This window comes from Corvus cornix, chromosome 1, assembly GCF_000738735.6.
Source record: "Corvus cornix cornix isolate S_Up_H32 chromosome 1, ASM73873v5, whole genome shotgun sequence".
NCBI lineage: Eukaryota > Metazoa > Chordata > Aves > Passeriformes > Corvidae > Corvus > Corvus cornix.
In genome coordinates this window covers 31411619-31429528 of record NC_046332.1, presented here as the reverse complement: position 1 = coordinate 31429528, position 17910 = coordinate 31411619, and the positions used below count along the sequence as shown (strand labels likewise).

Here is a 17910-nt window from a genome sequence, read left to right as displayed (position 1 = left end):
AGTCACGTTAGCACACTGACACCACAATTTGCTGTTGCTGCTCAGAAAAATAGTTACCTTCAGCCAAAAATTGGGTTCAGACACTCTTGAAGACATGTGATGTTTTGTCTTTATGGGAAGCTCCTAAGGTAGCAATGTAGTAATGACTTAGAAGTCTGGAAACAGACTTTGGAATAAGAACCAAGAAAATTTGTCTTTGGCTTTACTGCAGGTTTTCTGACTGACCTTGGACAACTGAAAATCATTCTATGTTTTATTTCCTCTCTCTGTAAAATACTGATCTGGCTGTATTAATCAGTGTTTGTAAAGATCCTTGAAATCCTTAGATAAAAGAGCATATTACAGAGCACAGACTAGTTGAAATAGATGTAGCCTATAAAATGGTGCAATCTACCAAACTTGGGAAGAAAAAGAGGGGAAGAAAAAGCCCGTCCTATTAGTGTGCTCAGCTCCCCAGGCAGATTGCAAGGAAGCTTTCTGAACCTGGCAAATTATCTGTCATGGTTTTCCCAAAGGGGAAAGAAATGAGCTGCCAAGCCTTGGTCAGGGTCTTCTGTGGCTTTTGTGCCTTAAATGTGTCCGTGCACTGCATGGTAATTTTCTGTTCTCTTTGATTTTAAAATGCACCTTGCTTTTAATTGGGGCGATACTGTTAAGACACTATTGGCTATTAAGAAAAGGTTCTTCACCCAGAGGGTGATTGGGCACTGGAACAGGCTTCTGAGGGAGTGTCATGGCACCAAGCCTGCCAGAGTTGCAGAAGTGTTTGGACAACACTTTCAGGAACATGGTGTGATTTTGGAGCTGTTCCGTGCAGGGCCAGGAGCTGGGCTCAATGATCCGTGTGAGTCCCTTCCAACTCAGGAGATTCTATGACTCTGTAAAATTCCAATGTGATGTTGTGAATTCTACAGAAGTTTATACTTAATGAAGTATATGCTGCAGCAGTTGCTTTTATGTAGTAGGGTAATCATAAATCTCACTTTGAGTATCAAAAGTTTTTACACAACACCTGAGAAAGCCTTCAAGGGCAGCATCCCACCATCAAAACACATGGTATGGCTCCAGCTTTACAAGATATAAAGGTATTGGCTTTCTAATGCATAGGAATTCCCAGCCACATGAACAGAGGAAAAAACTGCATTTGTCAAACAGCCTTACTATTTCTTACCATTTTTCTTCTTCTTTGCAGACATGCATGTGTGATTCGAGGCCAGGTGATGACAGCAGATGGGACCCCTCTAGTTGGAGTGAACATCAGCTTTGTCAACAATCCTCTGTTTGGATACACAATCAGTAGACAAGATGGCAGGTAGGATGTCTGTATGGGATTTACAGTGTTCAAGAAGCAGTAACAGCATTATTGCCATGACCACTAAAGAGAAACTCCTTCCAGGAGCATGTTTATTACTGATGCCTTTTTGAAGATGTTGATGCATTATTGTTGGTTGTTATGGGGCTACATCTGGCTGGTGACCAGTCACCAGTGCTGTTCCTCACTGTTCAATTCCAGGGCCAGTCTTGTTCACTGTATTTATCAGCAGCCTGGATGCAGGAGTTGAATGCACCATTAGCAAGTTTGCTAATGGTACCAAACTGGGAGGTGCTGTTGGCTCTCCTAAGGGACAAGAGGGATCTAGATAGATCGGAGCATTGGGCTATGATGAATGAGATGAAATCTAAAAAGTCAAAATGCTGGATTTTCTGCACCTGGAACAGAGTAATACCAGGCACAAGTATAAACTGGTAGAGGAGTGGCTGGAGAACAGCCCTGCAGACAGGGATCTGTGGCTGCTGGCTAGCAGCAGCTGAACAGAAGCTGTTAGAGCATTGTGTCTTGGCAGCCAAGAGGGCAAACCCCATCCTGGGGTGTGTCAAACACAGCACGACGAGCCAGTCAAAAAGGTGGTTGTCCTGCTGTATCCAGTGTTGGTGCAGCCTCACCCAGAACACCGTGTGCAGTTCTGGGCCCCACAATTTATGAAAGATCTTCAGGTCCCTTAATGTGTCCAGAGGAGGGAAAGAAAGTGGTGACAGGACTGGAAGGAATATCCTGTGAGGGCGTCTGAGGACTCTGAGTTTCTCCAGTTTGGAGAAAAGGAGACTTGAGGGGTGACCTCATTTCTTCATACAGCTTCCTGAGGAGGGGGTCTGGAGAGAGAAGTGCTGAGTTCATCTCCCTGGTATCCACTGACAGGACTCGTGGGAATGGTTCAAAACTGCACCAGGGGAGGTTTAGACTGGACATGAAGAAACATTTCTTAACTGAGAGGGTGCTTAAACACTGCAACAGCCTTCCAGTTAAGGAACCTTTCCTGTCCAACCATCCAGAAGCCACGCTAGCAGTTACACCACCTGAGCTGGGACCAAGGCCCCGTCGCAGCTACACCCCACACTCACACAGTCACACCAGGGATCCTTACCCACTCAACCCCAGGTTTCCCATAGCAGAGTCCCAGATGTCCAGATCCCTAAAACAATTTAATCTTGGTGCAATAACTAAATAAAAAAATAACAGCCCGAGCTGGTGCCTCCGAGAAGGGGCCCCGGACAAAGGAAACCCTGGGCTTTTACCCCCTGACAGTCTACGCATGGGAAGGCCTGGAGTTATCAGCTCCTGTCATGTCTCCATGTGGTCACTCGGCAGTTCCCTGCCTCTTGCCTCAGGATTTGGCTTGGCCTCCCGCCCCCCTCCAGAGCTCAACCTGCAGCTCACATTGCACATGCACACCAAGCTTCCTGCACCAAATGTAACCTCAGCATTCCTAGGGAGGTTTGATGCCCCAAACCTGTCAGTGTTTAAGAGGCATTTGAACAATGCCCTTAATAACGTGGTTTGATTTGATCAGCCCTGAACTGGTAAGGCAGCTGGACTTGATGATCCTTTTACTTCCCTAACAGATGAATAGCCTTTTCTATTCTATCCTATTCTATTCTATCCTATTCTATCCTATCCTATCCTATCCTATTCTATTCTATTCTATTCTATTCTATTCTATTCTATTCTATTCTATTCTATTCTATTCTATTCTTATTATTTATTAACTTTGTAATATCACCTAGAATCTTTAGCCAGCAATTTGGCAATGCATTGCCCATGTGTATTAAAAAAAAAGATGTCTCCTGCTCCCAACAGCTCTATTCTTGCTAGTTCATGTTGAAATGATTAGGAAGAAGTCATTAAGATTACTGTTGTGTTAGAGGCAAAATCTGAGCAATCATGCTCAACCAAAACAAAAGCATTGCAAATTGGGAATGTCTTTCATCTTATCTTTTGTTTGTCAGTGCTAATTGTCTCCCTTTCTTTTAAGAACAAAAACGCAACATAAGGGGTTCCAGCTGCATATGCTCTATGTATTGACTGCTAACCACTAGCACTTGGGAGAGGATTTACGCATTTTATCACCTCTCCAATCCACAACTTTCATTTGAGTTGGCCAGAGAAACATATAGAATTGTAATGAAAAAGAGGAACATGTGCTAGCAACGTGTGCTTGATGCTGTCCTGTTCACACTCAAGGGTGTTTGCACCTACTGTAACACTGATGGGGACTGGGAGGGTTTCCAAGGATGCTCCAACTCTTCAATGACATGACAATAAAATGAGAGATGATAAAGAGGCATTCCAGGAAAAGGACCCCGCTGGAGCTGGTGTCTTCTTATTGCCAGTAGCTTAGACATTACTGCAAAAAGGAAAAAAATTGAACATTTGTACTTAAGAGTATCTCTGTCAACCTTATTGAACCTACTTTGTGGGAAAGTGGGATCCAAACCACACTCTCATGATCAGCTTGCTGTGTATGGACTAGCACAAAATCTGTGTCCAGTAGAACACATAAATATGACTAAAAGATTCCTGGACGACAGTGCCTATCATAACCTTTTTTCTGTCTGTTTCCTTGTATATATACAACACTCAACTACTGTGTGTAATCTTTCATTTAGATTACAAGTACTTTGAGGAAAGAAACCATCTCTTTGCTTTGCAGTTGTGCTGTACCTAGCACAGAGGGGCTTTAGTGTAAACTGGACCTCTAGCCAGCAAACACATAAGCTAAGGGGACAGAGCATGGAGGTGACTGCTGCTATCCAAGCTCCAAACCTTTGTAATGTTCAAGCAGCTATTTCCTCCTAGTTCTTGGGTGGTGAAAGGCAGACCCCCCCTGCTATAAATCTACTTCTACTGGCAGTTCAAACTAGGGGTGCTCCTTCCATGCTATGTCCTTCCCAAGGTCCAGCTGAGCAGGGAACACAGGGCAGAAAGCAATGCACCCAGGGTATCAGTATGCTCCACCAGGCTTCATTGGACTCCTGGTTCCTTGGAGTGGCTGCCAGCCTCCAGAAGCTAAATTAGTTTCAAGGAGCTGAGGGCTGTAGTTTGCTGACTCAGCCCCCAGCAGATACCAACTCCAAGTGATAAAAATGACAGAGATCAGCTGTCTCAGAGCAAGGAATCTGTGTCCGAGTGGGATTCATCCTAAAGCTGTGATTTCTGTCAGCAGCTGGTGGGGGTCAGTGTAACCCCAGACTGTGTGGTATCAGCTCTTCTGATTTCACTTTCTTCACCTTCCTCTCAAGTCAATCTGCTTCTACAGAAGTCTGATGCACAAACAACATCAAACAAATTGTCCAGTTGCAGTAGTAAGCCTCCAGAATAATGACTATACCTTCCAACTTGGCTAAGGGATACATGCAAGTATTTTCTCAAATGACCAGGCAATAGGCCCATCAGTGCATCTGTGTACTCTGTAAGTCCTCTATGGACAAAAACTACTTGTCCATAAATGGACAAGTTACACAACACCAAAATCCATAGAACCACGGAATGGTTTGGGTTGGAAGTGACCTTAAAGATCTTCTAGTTCCGTGAGCAGGGATACCTCCCACTAGACCAGGTTGCTCAAAGTCCCATGAAATCTGTCCTTGAGTCCAGTGACTTCCTCAGTGGTCTGTAAATTATCTTGAACTATTTAAGACCATTCAAGCTAAAATTTGTCAGGGCAGCAAATGTTGTCAGACATCCCTAATTCCTAATCCCAGCCTCACTGCTGATTTAGAGGGTACCATTACATGCATCTCTTGACCGTCCCAGGCCAGCAAACCAAGCCTGTGAAAGGGAGTTAACATTTACTTTCCTTCCTTACTGATTGTTACAGTATTTATTTAATACTATTTGTAGAGCAGTTTCAAAATCATGTAAAGGATTCATGCTATTCCTGTTTCTATTACCTTTTTATGGGTTTGAGTAATTTTCTTTAATAGAGCATGACATCTCATCAGCTTTTGTACAGTACAGTTTTCATGTGATTGAGTCAACTCTGTTTATAGAAATTGATGCTCTTAGGCAAGAAGCTCATTCTGACCTACAGTAGCAGGTTGCATGCATTCCCAGTCCAGAGCAGTGCACAGTCACACAGGGTCATCTCTCCCATCTTCAGTGTCATTCTGGTTTGGAGAATAAATGGGAGCACACATGCAAGCAGTTACCTTGTTCCAGGGGTCATGAGATAACTGTATAAAACTCAGCGGGTTTATTATTTGGCATATTCACCATAGGAATATCTATTCTTGAAAATGTGCACTGAGTTGCCTTAAATTGATTTAACAAATCAGTTTACTGATAGCACTGAAATAACTGGGGTTTTAAAGTAAGGGAATTTCAAGATAAAATTGCATCAGTTTAGCTACATTGGCTCCTAAGCTGATTTTGTTGCTCCAGGTTTGGGGGTTTGGGGGTTTCTTTTTGGCATGATCAAGTTTCCAAATGAGTAAGTAAAATTTCAGTTTTAGAATTCCAGTGAACTAAATTTTTCACCCCTGTAAAGGGGGTGCACTTTATTCCAGGTCTCTCCTATTACATTGCTGAAATACAGCCTGAAATAGTGAAACCGAGGTCCTCTTCAAGACGCATTACTTAGACTGATGTGTTCTTAGCCTAATTACTGCAACAGAGACTTTGTTTATATAACAAGGCATGAATATAAAATGACAGCTCTCAAACTACTCTGTTGTATGCATTTCTCTGTAAAGCAAAGTTAACAGACAGTTCAAAGTATCAGTACTGGATTATAAACCCCATTTTTAAATAAAGTTTTAAATTTGATTAACGTGGTAGCTTAGAGAGACTGCAAGCCCTCAGTATCCCTGGGTTGTAGGAACAGTGTTAATAAAACAGCAAGAAAGTCTCCAGACTTTTTCCACGTCACAGTCAGCAGCTTTGGCATGGTTTTCTCAGAAATACCAAATACTTGAACTTCCAGAGAAAAGAGATGAGAAAGGGTTACACTTTCCTGTGGGGTTTTTATTTTTGAGCCTGCTTTGGATGAATAGATAATTTCATCCTTTGGCTTGTCTCTCCAGAGCCTTTAAAGAAAAACAACAGTATGACTATATAGCAAGTATGATTTTTACAGAGTGATAAAAAATACATCAGAGATCAGCAGCAAAACCAGAAATAAAATTATCTCATTCCTTCAATCCCAAGACAGTTTTCCTTTTGTTAAATTTAATTTCACTGAGGGAAACTGGGAGGAAGGTGTTTTCAGTTTGGGTTTTTCTGTTTGATTTTGGGTTTACCTTTGGTTCAGTTCATCAAGGTAACTTGAAAGCTGCACCCTGGGCCTCTGGGAAAGCCAGCTCATGAGCAACACCGCTTGCTAAAAAATACTGCATGGTTCTGTTTTCACAGCTGCTGGAGCCTGACGTGGAGATGGTGCTTTCCCTTCTGCATCCTGTTTTGGGGATGCAGGAGAGGCCAGGATGTTTACCCCCAGCAGATTCCCGTCCCTGATCCAGGCTCAGTGAAGCCAAAGGGATGAGATGGAGGTTTGCAAATAAAACCTCTTCCAACTTGCCTAAAAACTTGTTGAGCATCATTTGTAATGTTTATTTCTTTCCTCCTGGTGGCCCATTCAGTGCCCAGATCCATGCAGAGCAAGCCTCTCCCTCCCAGCTGAAGGACTTGCCAAATGCTAATTGACTGTTAAAAACATTCACATCAGAGTACAAACGTTGTGCAGCTTTGCTGGCAGGGACCAGCAAGTTACTCCTCAGGCTGCTGCAGGCCAAGCTCCATAGGTCTGGGAACATGATGCCCCAACTCGAGTGGTAGAATAAACATGGCTTTGGCTTTTTGAAGTGCTTTCTGCTTCCTGCCATGGACTCAATTCAACATTCTTTAACGAATAACCACCTTTTCATAATTATATTTGCTAAATGGCACTTCAGTACATCAGCCATGAAATAAAAAAGGTTCCCCCAAAAAATTGTTTGACAAAGACTTTTTTTTAGGAATAGTTCATACCCATTGTTGCTCCTCTGTGATTTTTCCACCCAATCTGAAAGCCTCACAATTAATTTTAAAAAATACTTTTAAATACCTTTTTTCACCTTCTTTCTTACCATGTGTTTACAAGGTGCATCAGGTTTGGCTTCAGGCAATCAAGAGCGTTTCAGATCCCAGTTCTCTTGCAGAGAGGCACTTAAACTCACAGCTCTTTAAGCACATGAGCAGCTCTGCTGAAGCCAGTGAGCCTGATCATGTGCATAAACTCTGAGTAAGAGTGTCATACAGCAGCACCAAGCATGAAAGTGAGAAGCAGGGATGAGAAAACTTTCTGTGCCTGAAGCACATGTTTGGCATTGCAACCAAAGAGATTGTGAGAAAAACACAAAGGAGCAAAAAGTCTTCAATTTCTGTTGAAATCCCTTCCTTTCTTACTTAACACCTGTTTTTTGGGTCTATACATAGTAGATATATCCCATGGTACTTGATAAAATCTCCATCTGTGACAAGACGTGAAGTTTAAATACAAAAGTAAGAAAAACACCAGAACCTTATCCCAACATCTTTACATCCAGAGGAGGAATATTTTCCTTATCAAGGTAACATTTTTTCACACAGCTCTGGAAGGCTGTCTGTTATCCAACACTAACACATGCAGAAAAGCCACTTGGCTGGAGGTAGCTTAGGGTGAAGTCAGAGACCACAGGCAGTGATTCATCTGCCCTGCTCTAAATGCTTAAGAGTCAAAAAAGATGATGTGCTTATGTGCTGTGGCACGCAGACAGCCTGCACTGTATGTATTTCTACTAGACTAAGCTCAGTCCCTGACTGGGCTCTCCATGTTCCCTGGGTTGCATTAGGCATTAGTCAGGTTAGCAGAGATGCCAAGACAATTCATATGGGGATGTGTCAGAGAAACGGCTTTCCAAGTAGTTTATTTCATCGTGTGAATTGATCCAATCTGTGCGTTTGTTTGTATAATAAATACTTTTTTAAAAAAAGGAAATTTAGTATGTATGGCCAAAATATGTTGGTGCTAGAAAAGCACCAACAAAGATAAACATGTTTCAAAAAAGGGATGTGTGCAATTTCAATATACATGAGGACATGCAAAGAAGCTGAGCTTGGACTCCTGCCTCCAACACTTGCTGTTACTCAGGTAAAGCCTATTTGGGCTGCAGATTTTAGGTTCATAAAATGAGACTGATGATATTTCTTGCAGTTATTTTTCTGAGGTCCTTGCTAGGGAGTTGTTACCAACAGATGGGGTAGTGTGTGCACTAATTTTGTATTCCATCTCTTAAAACAGCTTTGATCTTGTTACCATTGGTGGAATCTCCATTATCCTGCACTTTGAGCGGGCTCCCTTCATCACCCAGGAGCACACGCTGTGGTTGCCGTGGGATCGCTTCTTTGTGATGGAAACCATAGTCATGAGGCACGAAGAGAATGAGATCCCAAGCTGTGACCTCAGTAACTTCGCCCGGCCCAACCCTGTGGTCTCCCCATCTCCTCTGACAGCTTTTGCAACTTCCTGCTCAGAGAAAGGTCCTATTGTTCCTGAGATCCAGGTATGAACCATCATAGCTGAGGGACAATAACTCATAGAATCATATAATGGTTTGAGTTGGAAAGGACCTTAAAGTTCAGTTCCAACCCCCCCTGCCATAGGCAGGGACACTTTCCATTAGACCGGGTTGATCAGAGCCCCATCCAACCTGACATTGAATTGGGATTGGGGCATCCACAATTTCTCTGGGCAACCTCTGCCAGTGCCTGATCACCCCCATCTCCTTTCTGTGCTTCTTTTGACAGCTTTGAGCAACACAAGTGCAACTGTTCCCCTGCTTTCCTAACAAGAAGCATTCCCCATTTGTTACACCATTTTTCAGACATTTGCCAGGAGCACTCACTCCCAGGCACTCACTTTGCCAGATTTCTTTTCCCTTATCCCTGAGGGATAGAGGCAAAGCACTTGTGACGGACAGCACATGAGCTGGGACCCTTGTGTTACTCACAAGCCCTTGGTCAGCCCTTTGGCATTCAACATGCCCAGCACCAGGCTGGTGCACTTCCTCTGCTCTAACGCCTGTCTTCTGTTCAGGAGAAAATTCCACCCACTGGGCGCTACAAACCTTGGCGGTGGAGTGATGGAGTGAACTTTCTCTACACAGCTGCTGAGACATGCAGTCAGCCAGCAGATGGCTGAGAAGGGGCCAGCCTGCAGAACACCTCAGTTTTATTGCATTTCATGACATTTGGAATAGATGAGGAGAGCAAGAGGATTACCTTTAGTTTCTTATCCCCATTACCCTTTTTTTTGAGGAAGTGTGAGTCAGATAAAGAAGCTTAACAATCTGCTGTGGCTTCAGAGTATTTTGTCAAATGGAAAGTTCTGTTTTGAACTGAATAATCCAAAGAACCAAATTATCAATTTTCCTTAAAAATACTCATTCTGTTGAAACAGAGGGATGTAACAGCATTCAACCTTTGCTGTCCCGGACATGCTGTTCCCTGGATTTTAGATGCCAGCATTCATCATGTCCTGAGTATTGCTTTTAGTGACAGTAATCTGCCAAGGTGGAAATAATAACAAGTATAGAGACAAATTGTGTGCTTCCGGCATGACTCCACTGAGGTTGGGGTACCATTAATGAGGAAAGAAGTAACTTTATACCTTCTAATTTTAATAAACCAGGTGCTAAACCCTACAACAAATAAAGCTAGTGGTTTCTTTACCTTTCCCTCTGGACCAAGTCTTATGATCCTTTCTCACACTAATTTCCAATTACAGTCACCATGTGTCCCGGCATAATTACTAATTAAGTCCCATATCTTGTAAAGTCCATCATGTTATAAATGCTTGGTTCAGAATCTTGGTTTCCACATCTTTTTATTAAACCAACAAACACCATGAAAGGTGATGGGCAGTGCTGCCTGTGAAAGAAGCAAATATCTGAATATCTGTGCAAATAGCACAACTATGATCATAACCTCAGTCATTATTTGGTATCACAAACACCTTTCACTAGACCAGGCTGCTCAGAACCCTATCCAGCCTGACTTTGAATGTTTCCAGGGATGGGGCATCTGCCATTTCTCTGGGCAGCCTGTGTCAGCGTTTTACCACCCTAATCACAGATAGGTAGTGCCATTTGAAATGTCCTGATGATATCCTGCTTAGCCTCCAACTGCCAATCCAGAATGATCCCCCTATCAGTGTCCTGCATTATATCTTCTGAATCCTTGTGAACAGCAGATCACTTGGACATCCCAAATCACGCTAGACACCTGTAGTTACAGAATCTAATACCTAAGAAGGATTCATTTTGAGATTATGACGCCTAAATAAGAGGTTCACATGCAGTTGTCTGGATGTGTGCCAAGTGTCCAAGCTCCCATTAAAGCTGACTGAAATCTAATCAGTACCATCAGTGGAGCCTACACATCACTTACGGTGACCCCCCCTGAAGCTTTCTGGTTCTCACTGACGGTATCAGTTAGATTCCACTGACTAAAATTGATGTTTATGTGCCTACCTCACGTGAGCACATTTATAAGTTGACATCTGGATTTAGATCCCTTAAACAGGAATTGAATCCCACTCTTGAGTTTACAAGGCAACACCAACCTTCTATAAGAGTCTGTCTGTATCTGCTGTTAGCTGTAGGAAGACCTAAAAGAGCAGTTCAGAGGATACACCCAACTTAGGTTTCTAAGTTAAGATGAATCCCATACACAATGAAGACAGTTCTTTTCCTGTGTGCCATATGTTTGAGCTAAAACCTGTAAATCAATATTCCACCTCAAATATTGATAGCTGAAGGTTAACAGAGTTTGTGGTGTAGGAGTTTACAAGAGAATCTGATTTGTGGCAGAGTCCTGACTGTACTTCAGTTCAGAAATGGACTACTTTTCATTTCTATACTGGATGTACATACAATAAAAAAATAACCTAGCTGTCACTTCCTGCAGCTGCATTTTGTAATACACAGTTCTCAGTAGGGAAATGTTAAATATAAAAGGTGTGAGCACATAGCTGGGAGGAGGTGACAAGCAGATAGCAGGGCTGGGAGAGAGATTTTGACAAGTGGGTAGATAAGAACCTCATGAGCTCGAACAAATAAATGCAGTGCTCTCTACCTGGATGCGTTCAAAAAACCCAGTAGTGCATTTTTAGTATTTGATTCAGGTGCCTGTAGACAGATTTGGGGCCATTCAGAATGCCCTGTAGTGTCCCTTCAGGCCTCCAGCTCCAGAAAGGTCAGCTTCAGATGTCAGAAAGGTCCATGTCAGAGTTGTCATGCCTTTGCAGAAGTTTTGGATACCACAGAACATCTCAAAAGCACTAGATGTCTATGTTAAGGCCCCTGAATCAGACTCTAAATGGTTTTCCTTCTTAAAATTCCCTCTGAGCATCTTACAAGAAAAAAAGACATTGACTGTTCCTTGCCTGTCTGCTGGCAGAGTGAAGAGTAGCTGTAAGAGACATGTGTAACCCAGCACACAGAAACAAGATTTCCTACCTTGTCTCATGCAAAAAGTAGAAAAATTGCTGCTAGGACAAGAACAGATCAACACCACAGAGCCAAGGGAACATGGCAGTGAAAATTGCTACACTGTGTAAATCCCCAGTAAGCTCTTCTGCCTGCCCAGCCTCATGGCTGGACCTCTTAAAAAGAGCCCATAATATTGGTTAGTCTGGGATAAACTCTAAAGGTCTTTCACAAGGTCTGCAGTCACAGTATATGAATGTGTCTGGGCCAAACAGTAATTATCAAATAAAAATAAGGGCACAATTCAGCTCTTGTTACTTTTAGCACATTTAGATTATTTTAAAGCTTGTCTTCCCCCTTTTGTCCCACTGATACCCTACTGATTTATACACCCCGCTATCAGTGCTGTGTTTTTTTGCTAGTTTTTCTCCACTTACAAACTACAAATATATTTTGAATCATCTGAGTTACTATTTGAACCCTCTCTTCAAGCAGACATCTTTAAACACAGCCCCTTGTGCTGCTCAGTGCCTTGGCAGCATTTGGCTGACCTTTTCTTTGGAATGGTAGACAGCAGCAATAGATCATGAGAGAGAGAAATAATTACTTTTGACAGGGATCTGTGACAGACTTTCCAAATAGTATCTCCATGACAATTATTTTTGCCTGCATTTATCCTAATGGGGTTACATACAAAGACAGATTTGATACAAGGGACCACCTTTACTGCAGTTTGGCTCAGCTCTCTCTGGTTGAGCCTAGTCCCCGTCCAGCTTGTTGCTGATCTCATAAAATATATTTTTTAAATCCTGGGTTTTCCCAGTTCTGTCATATTTCAGCCTCCTAAGAACTGAGCTATGTAAATTAAGAAGACTACATTAGAGAAGGTAAATATCTATGAGCACAGTGGAATGGGGCTTTAACTGCTGGATGTGTCCGTTTTCAGGTGCTGCAACACTCAGAGCCTTTTAGTTATCACTTGAAAAAGTGTTGGGCCTTGGATAACATCTCACAAGAAGTGTTTTTGGGGGCCAGATTAAAGATTTGTCATTTTTGATAACACTAAGCAGAAAACCTGGAAGAGTTGAGCAGGGAAGTTTGCTGCTCCCACACAGAAGGAGCTGGGTATAGGAGTGACATAACTTGGAATGCACAAGGATCATAAAATCCTAGAATCTCCTGAGTGGCAAGGGACCCACAAGGATCACTGAGTCCAACTCGGGGCCCTGCACAGGACACCCCAAGAATCCCACTGTGATAGATGTGATCCCTTCCTGATGGGTGGATCTCTTGACCCACCTGCCTTCAAGCTTCCCCGCCCTTAATATTCAGAAAGATGATTATTGCTAGGGAAGTATTTTCCACGCTCATTTAGGGTCCAGCACACTGAAGAACTTCAGAAGTGGCACAGGAGTGAACTGTGCCATCTGTGACCTTTTAACACATCCCATTAGCAGACCAAGCTTTCCAGCTCACTGATAAGCTTCTACCTTCATTTTTCAATCTTCGCCAGAGGTTGCTGATTTGTGCTCAAAGTGTCCAAGTTGGGTGCTTTCCTACGAGTGAAGTTTTCTTGAAAGTGACAATTTTTTTCTCTGAAGATATTTTTATCAGCATTTTGTGTGGAAAGATCAGCATGGTGTCAGGGATATACTTTGTATCACTTTCCAGAAACTTTCCAAGCATTTCTCCAGAAAAAAAAAAAAAGGAAGAAAAAAGAAATTTTAAGATCTGGTTATACTTTAGCAGGTAAATTAGCTGAAAATCCCATCTTTATTGAGACTTCTCTGGTCTCAAAGCAGAACAAGGGCAGAAAAAGCTTTGCCTGATGTTTTTTCAGTCTTCTCTTAAATTTTGTACCGTAATGGGTACCTGTGAGATAACTGTCCCAGTCAGTCAGAAATACCCACACTCTGGAGAAGAAAATTAAGCAACTCACTTAGAATACAGAGGAGTTTGGAAAAGAAAGAGAAGGAAGAATTCAAGGGAAGGGAAAGGAGTTGCAGGCTGTAGGTGAGGCCAAGAGCTTTATCACTTAAGTAAGAAGGAAAGGAATTCTAAGCAAGTACCAGAATAAGTAGGAACAAACATCAGGTCAGAAAATAAGAGTGAGAACACAGATAGAAAAAAAGGCTAGAGGTAGATGGTAGATCAGGTAGAGAGGGTCAGAAGTGAGGTAGGAGAGGAGCACTTTTAAAGAAGGAGACATGGATAAGTCAGAGGAGAGAGGGTAGAAGCAGGATTCACTAATCTCTTGGAGAGACTTGCGTGTTATGATCAGGATCAGGAAACATCCTTAAGACCAAGCAGGGCATGATATTTTTCTGGGAAAAGGAAGCCAGGAGACAAAAATTAGAGGCTTCTAAAACCTATGATGATAAAAGACAGAAAATGGAAGCTAAATTGATGGGCTGTAATTATCTGAGATCCCAGGCTCTTTTCTCCATGCATCCTGGAACTCCTTTTAGGAGTGAGACCCTTTGTAAACCCTGACTTAAAGTGGTACTTTGTTCTTCTGTTCTTGCATGTAACAGAGGTGGAGAAAGCGGGAGGCATTCCTTGGCTTCCAGAAATAACCCTATAAGTTACATATATCATTTCATACTTGATGCCTACTGGGTGCCTTTTTAGACATGTCTGCCAGAGCTTTTATACAGGTGTGTTTGATAAATTACAGCTTCACTGCCTTTTCCTGTCTGCTCGCTGCTGATTTAACACCTCATGGATTGCTTTTCCACAGGCTCTACAAGAGGAGATTAATGTTTCCGGCAGTAAAATAAAAGTGAGTTACCTGAGCAGTCGCACAGCTGGCTACAAATCAGTGCTGCGGATCAGCATGACCCACCCCACCATCCCCTTCAACCTCATGAAAGTCCACCTCATGGTGGCCGTCGAGGGACGCCTCTTCAGAAAGTGGTTTGCAGCAGCTCCAGACCTGTCCTACTATTTCATCTGGGACAAGACAGATGTCTACAGCCAGAAGGTGTATGGGCTCTCAGAAGCCTTCGGTAAGTGACCTCAGGGTTTGTGTCTCCTTTTAGAAGCAGCTAAGTGGCAGTGACAGACCTTGTCCTAGGTCAGTGTGGTCTCACTGCAGACACGTGAAATGGTCCCTGCAGATCCGCTGCAGCACACGTTCCCCAGCAGATGAGTCACAGAATGGTTTGTGTTGAAAGGGACCTTAAAGACCATTTAGTTCCAATGTCCGGTCATGGGCAGGGATGCCATCCATTAGATTAGGTTGCCCAGAGCCCCATCCCACCTGGCCTTGGACACTTTCAAAGGCAGAGTACGAATACTTACCTGTTCTCTGGCTCATGGCCCAGCATGTACATCCTGAGCTGCTCCCATCATATTCATACAGAAGGAATTAACTGGGACTGGAAGTGTTTGGCTGCCTCTCACCTATAGCCAAAAACTGTCAAGACTGCTTTGAAAGGAATCCCTGGGACTGAGCCCTGATTGCCGCTGCTCCTTGTGCCTGACCTTCAGGATTGGTCTAATTTTAGTTTCCACTTCGTTTCCTGTTTGAGAATACCATCCCATACTGGGTGTTTAGTGAGCAGAGGTAATGCAGTTCTGCAGTGATTGCTTCCCATCTGTCAACACCTAGTGGACATTCAGTTACAGGTCTTCAGCTGAGTTTAGACTAGACTTCTCAGGCTGCCAGGAAATTATATCAGCAAAATAGGGGAGAGATCCCAAATTAGCAAATACAGCTCCTCTTGACAGAAGGATGGTTCACTGATGCCTCATAGCTCACTTGAAGATAAGTCTCTTTAGAGGAGTTACAGGATGCCTGGTTTTCCAGGAGGAAGAATAGGTGCCTTCGTTCTCTCACTCAGGCTCAGCTGCCTTGAGCAGGCTGGGTGATACAGCCTGCTGAGCCTTACCCAGCTCGGAGTCTACATGGAGAAACGTGTCCTGGTAGCATATCCTGAAGTACTCTGCTTGCATGCTCTTGAAGATGCTAGATCAGCAGTGGGTCCTGGAGTGCTCCATGAAACAACTTGAGTACCCAAGCAGGTCTGAGCACATCAGCATTCGTGCCTTCAATGATTCCCACCTCCAGAACAGTGAAAAATACTGACCTTTCATATCCTAACTTACATCTTCCTCTGATACAATCTGATTCTGCAAAAGGCTATGTTTGATGGGGTATCCTGAGTTCTGTCGGTGCTCAGCACTCTTCAAAGAGGCTGGGAAACTTGTAATATCAGACTTTTTTCTTTCTATCTAGTAAAAAAAAAAAGATCTATGTAATTGCTTTTCATTTGTGTGGAACTTGCAGTTCTGCTCTGCTTCAGCTGTAAAGATTAGAAGAAAAGCAGACCAATGAAAATGGTCCTGCTTCTGCTTCTTCTGAGAAAATGGTAAAGTAGTCATTATTCTGTCAAAAACATGATTTTCCTTCTGCTGACATAATTTTAAGCAGCTCCAGTGTGTTCAGTGGAGTTACTCCTGAAAGGTTCTGATTAGACATCACAGCAAGCAAACGTTTGACATTAGCAATGACCACAAGTCAGCCTGGCTGAGACTGCTGCCTCTGAGGGGCTCACTGCCCCATGCATGAATTGTGCAAGTCTTTACCTTCCAAGAAAGGTCATGATCAAGATCAAGTTCCTGGCATGCACTCTTTGATCAAAGAAAGTAGGTAGGAGTAAAATTCTCCCGTTTGAGAGTCCAGCAATAGTTTACACTCTCAAATCATAGAATATCCTGATTTGGAAGGGACTCCCAGAGATCAAGTCCTAATCTCAATATCCATTGTTTTAAAATGTGTCATTAAAAAAGTGTCTTTTAAATTTTTAGCACATTTGCCCAACACCTACAATGGCATTGACCTTTTTAAATGCAGAATAGACTTTCAAGAGAAAAAATATTAGGACTGTGTATTATGATGATTTTCAATTAAATTAGCAGTTTTCTGTAGAAATGCTCTTACCCCTGTTCGATTGAGACTCTGTGTGTGCTGGCACTGCATTTCTGGGTTACTAACATAAGGAGTCTTTTGTTTCTCTCTTGTTCACAGTTTCAGTAGGTTATGAGTATGAATCCTGTCCAGACTTAATCCTGTGGGAGAAGAGGACAGCTGTTCTTCAGGGTTACGAAATCGATGCTTCCAAACTTGGAGGATGGTCCCTGGACAAACACCATGCCCTCAACATACAAAGTGGTAGGTTGTCTGTGACACATAACAGGAATAATACAGCATTGCAAGTTGGTCCTTATCACTACGAATTCAAGAAAAGGAAAGGAAAGAAACCTGACCAACACATGTTCTCTCTCGTGTATTTTACTAACAAATTATTTCTAGCAACCTACATTTAGAATCAAGTTAGTGTACAAAATGCAAAAGAAGCTGGCCATCATGAAGTAGTTGAATGTCAGCCTGTCTAACTTTGTAGTGTCGTAAAAGAAGGGCATTAACAAGGAAAATATTCCTAAAATAACAAAGGGGAGCCTATTCGGATTGGAACTGTCACTAAGCATAAATCCACCCAGAGGCATCCTCCAATGTGCCAAGTGTACTTGCAAAACAAGAGGCTGCATGGGTCCTAAGGGAGAATGGAAAGTTCCAGAGTCCTTGAAGACAGCTGAGGACTGCAGCAGGGAGGCTTAAAAGCTGATCAGAACATGTTCAAAGGTGGAAGCATTGTGTCCCTCTGGATAACAGTGGTATGGGAGCAAACATCTCATTCAGCCCACATCACTGCCGAGATCACTACACTTAGAGGGAAAATAGGCAGAGCTCCTCTAAAACTTTGCAGATGAAACATTTCTCTAGCGAATATCCCATGGTCTTCCTGCCCCTTACTTTTCCATGAGCTATGTAATTTCTTTTTTTTTTACCTGGTAGACTGCCAATTACAGGGCAAGAAGGAACAGACAGGGCAGGTAAAAATTCATGAGGTGCTGAGAAGTGTATTTCATTCAAAGGTAAAGACAGTCTTGTTCTCCCTACATATTTTCCTTCTGCAGGATATGTAATGGGTCTAAAAAAAATTCAGAAAAGAGGCTCCTCATTTGAAACTATCAGAAAACAGTACTGTGAAAGATAATAAACCTCCTTGCTACTTAACAGATTCCCCAGCTGACATTCAGCATTGCCAGTTTGTGCTACCTTTG

At 42.7% G+C, this 17910-nt stretch overlaps 1 protein-coding gene across 12 annotated transcripts in view; it reads left to right on the top strand.

Annotated features, from left to right (window-relative positions):
- The window catches only part of TENM4 (teneurin transmembrane protein 4), a 1362823-nt gene that overhangs the window by 1281530 nt on the left and 63383 nt on the right, over window positions 1-17910 (top strand). For all 12 annotated transcript variants that reach the window (XM_039562133.1, XM_039562144.1, XM_039562174.1 and 9 more), the window contains 4 exons: window positions 1193-1312; window positions 8595-8856; window positions 14522-14789; window positions 16814-16957. In XM_039562133.1, coding sequence (XP_039418067.1) covers window positions 1193-1312; window positions 8595-8856; window positions 14522-14789; window positions 16814-16957 — 794 coding nt within the window. The remainder of the gene's footprint in view (window positions 1-1192; window positions 1313-8594; window positions 8857-14521; window positions 14790-16813; window positions 16958-17910) is intronic.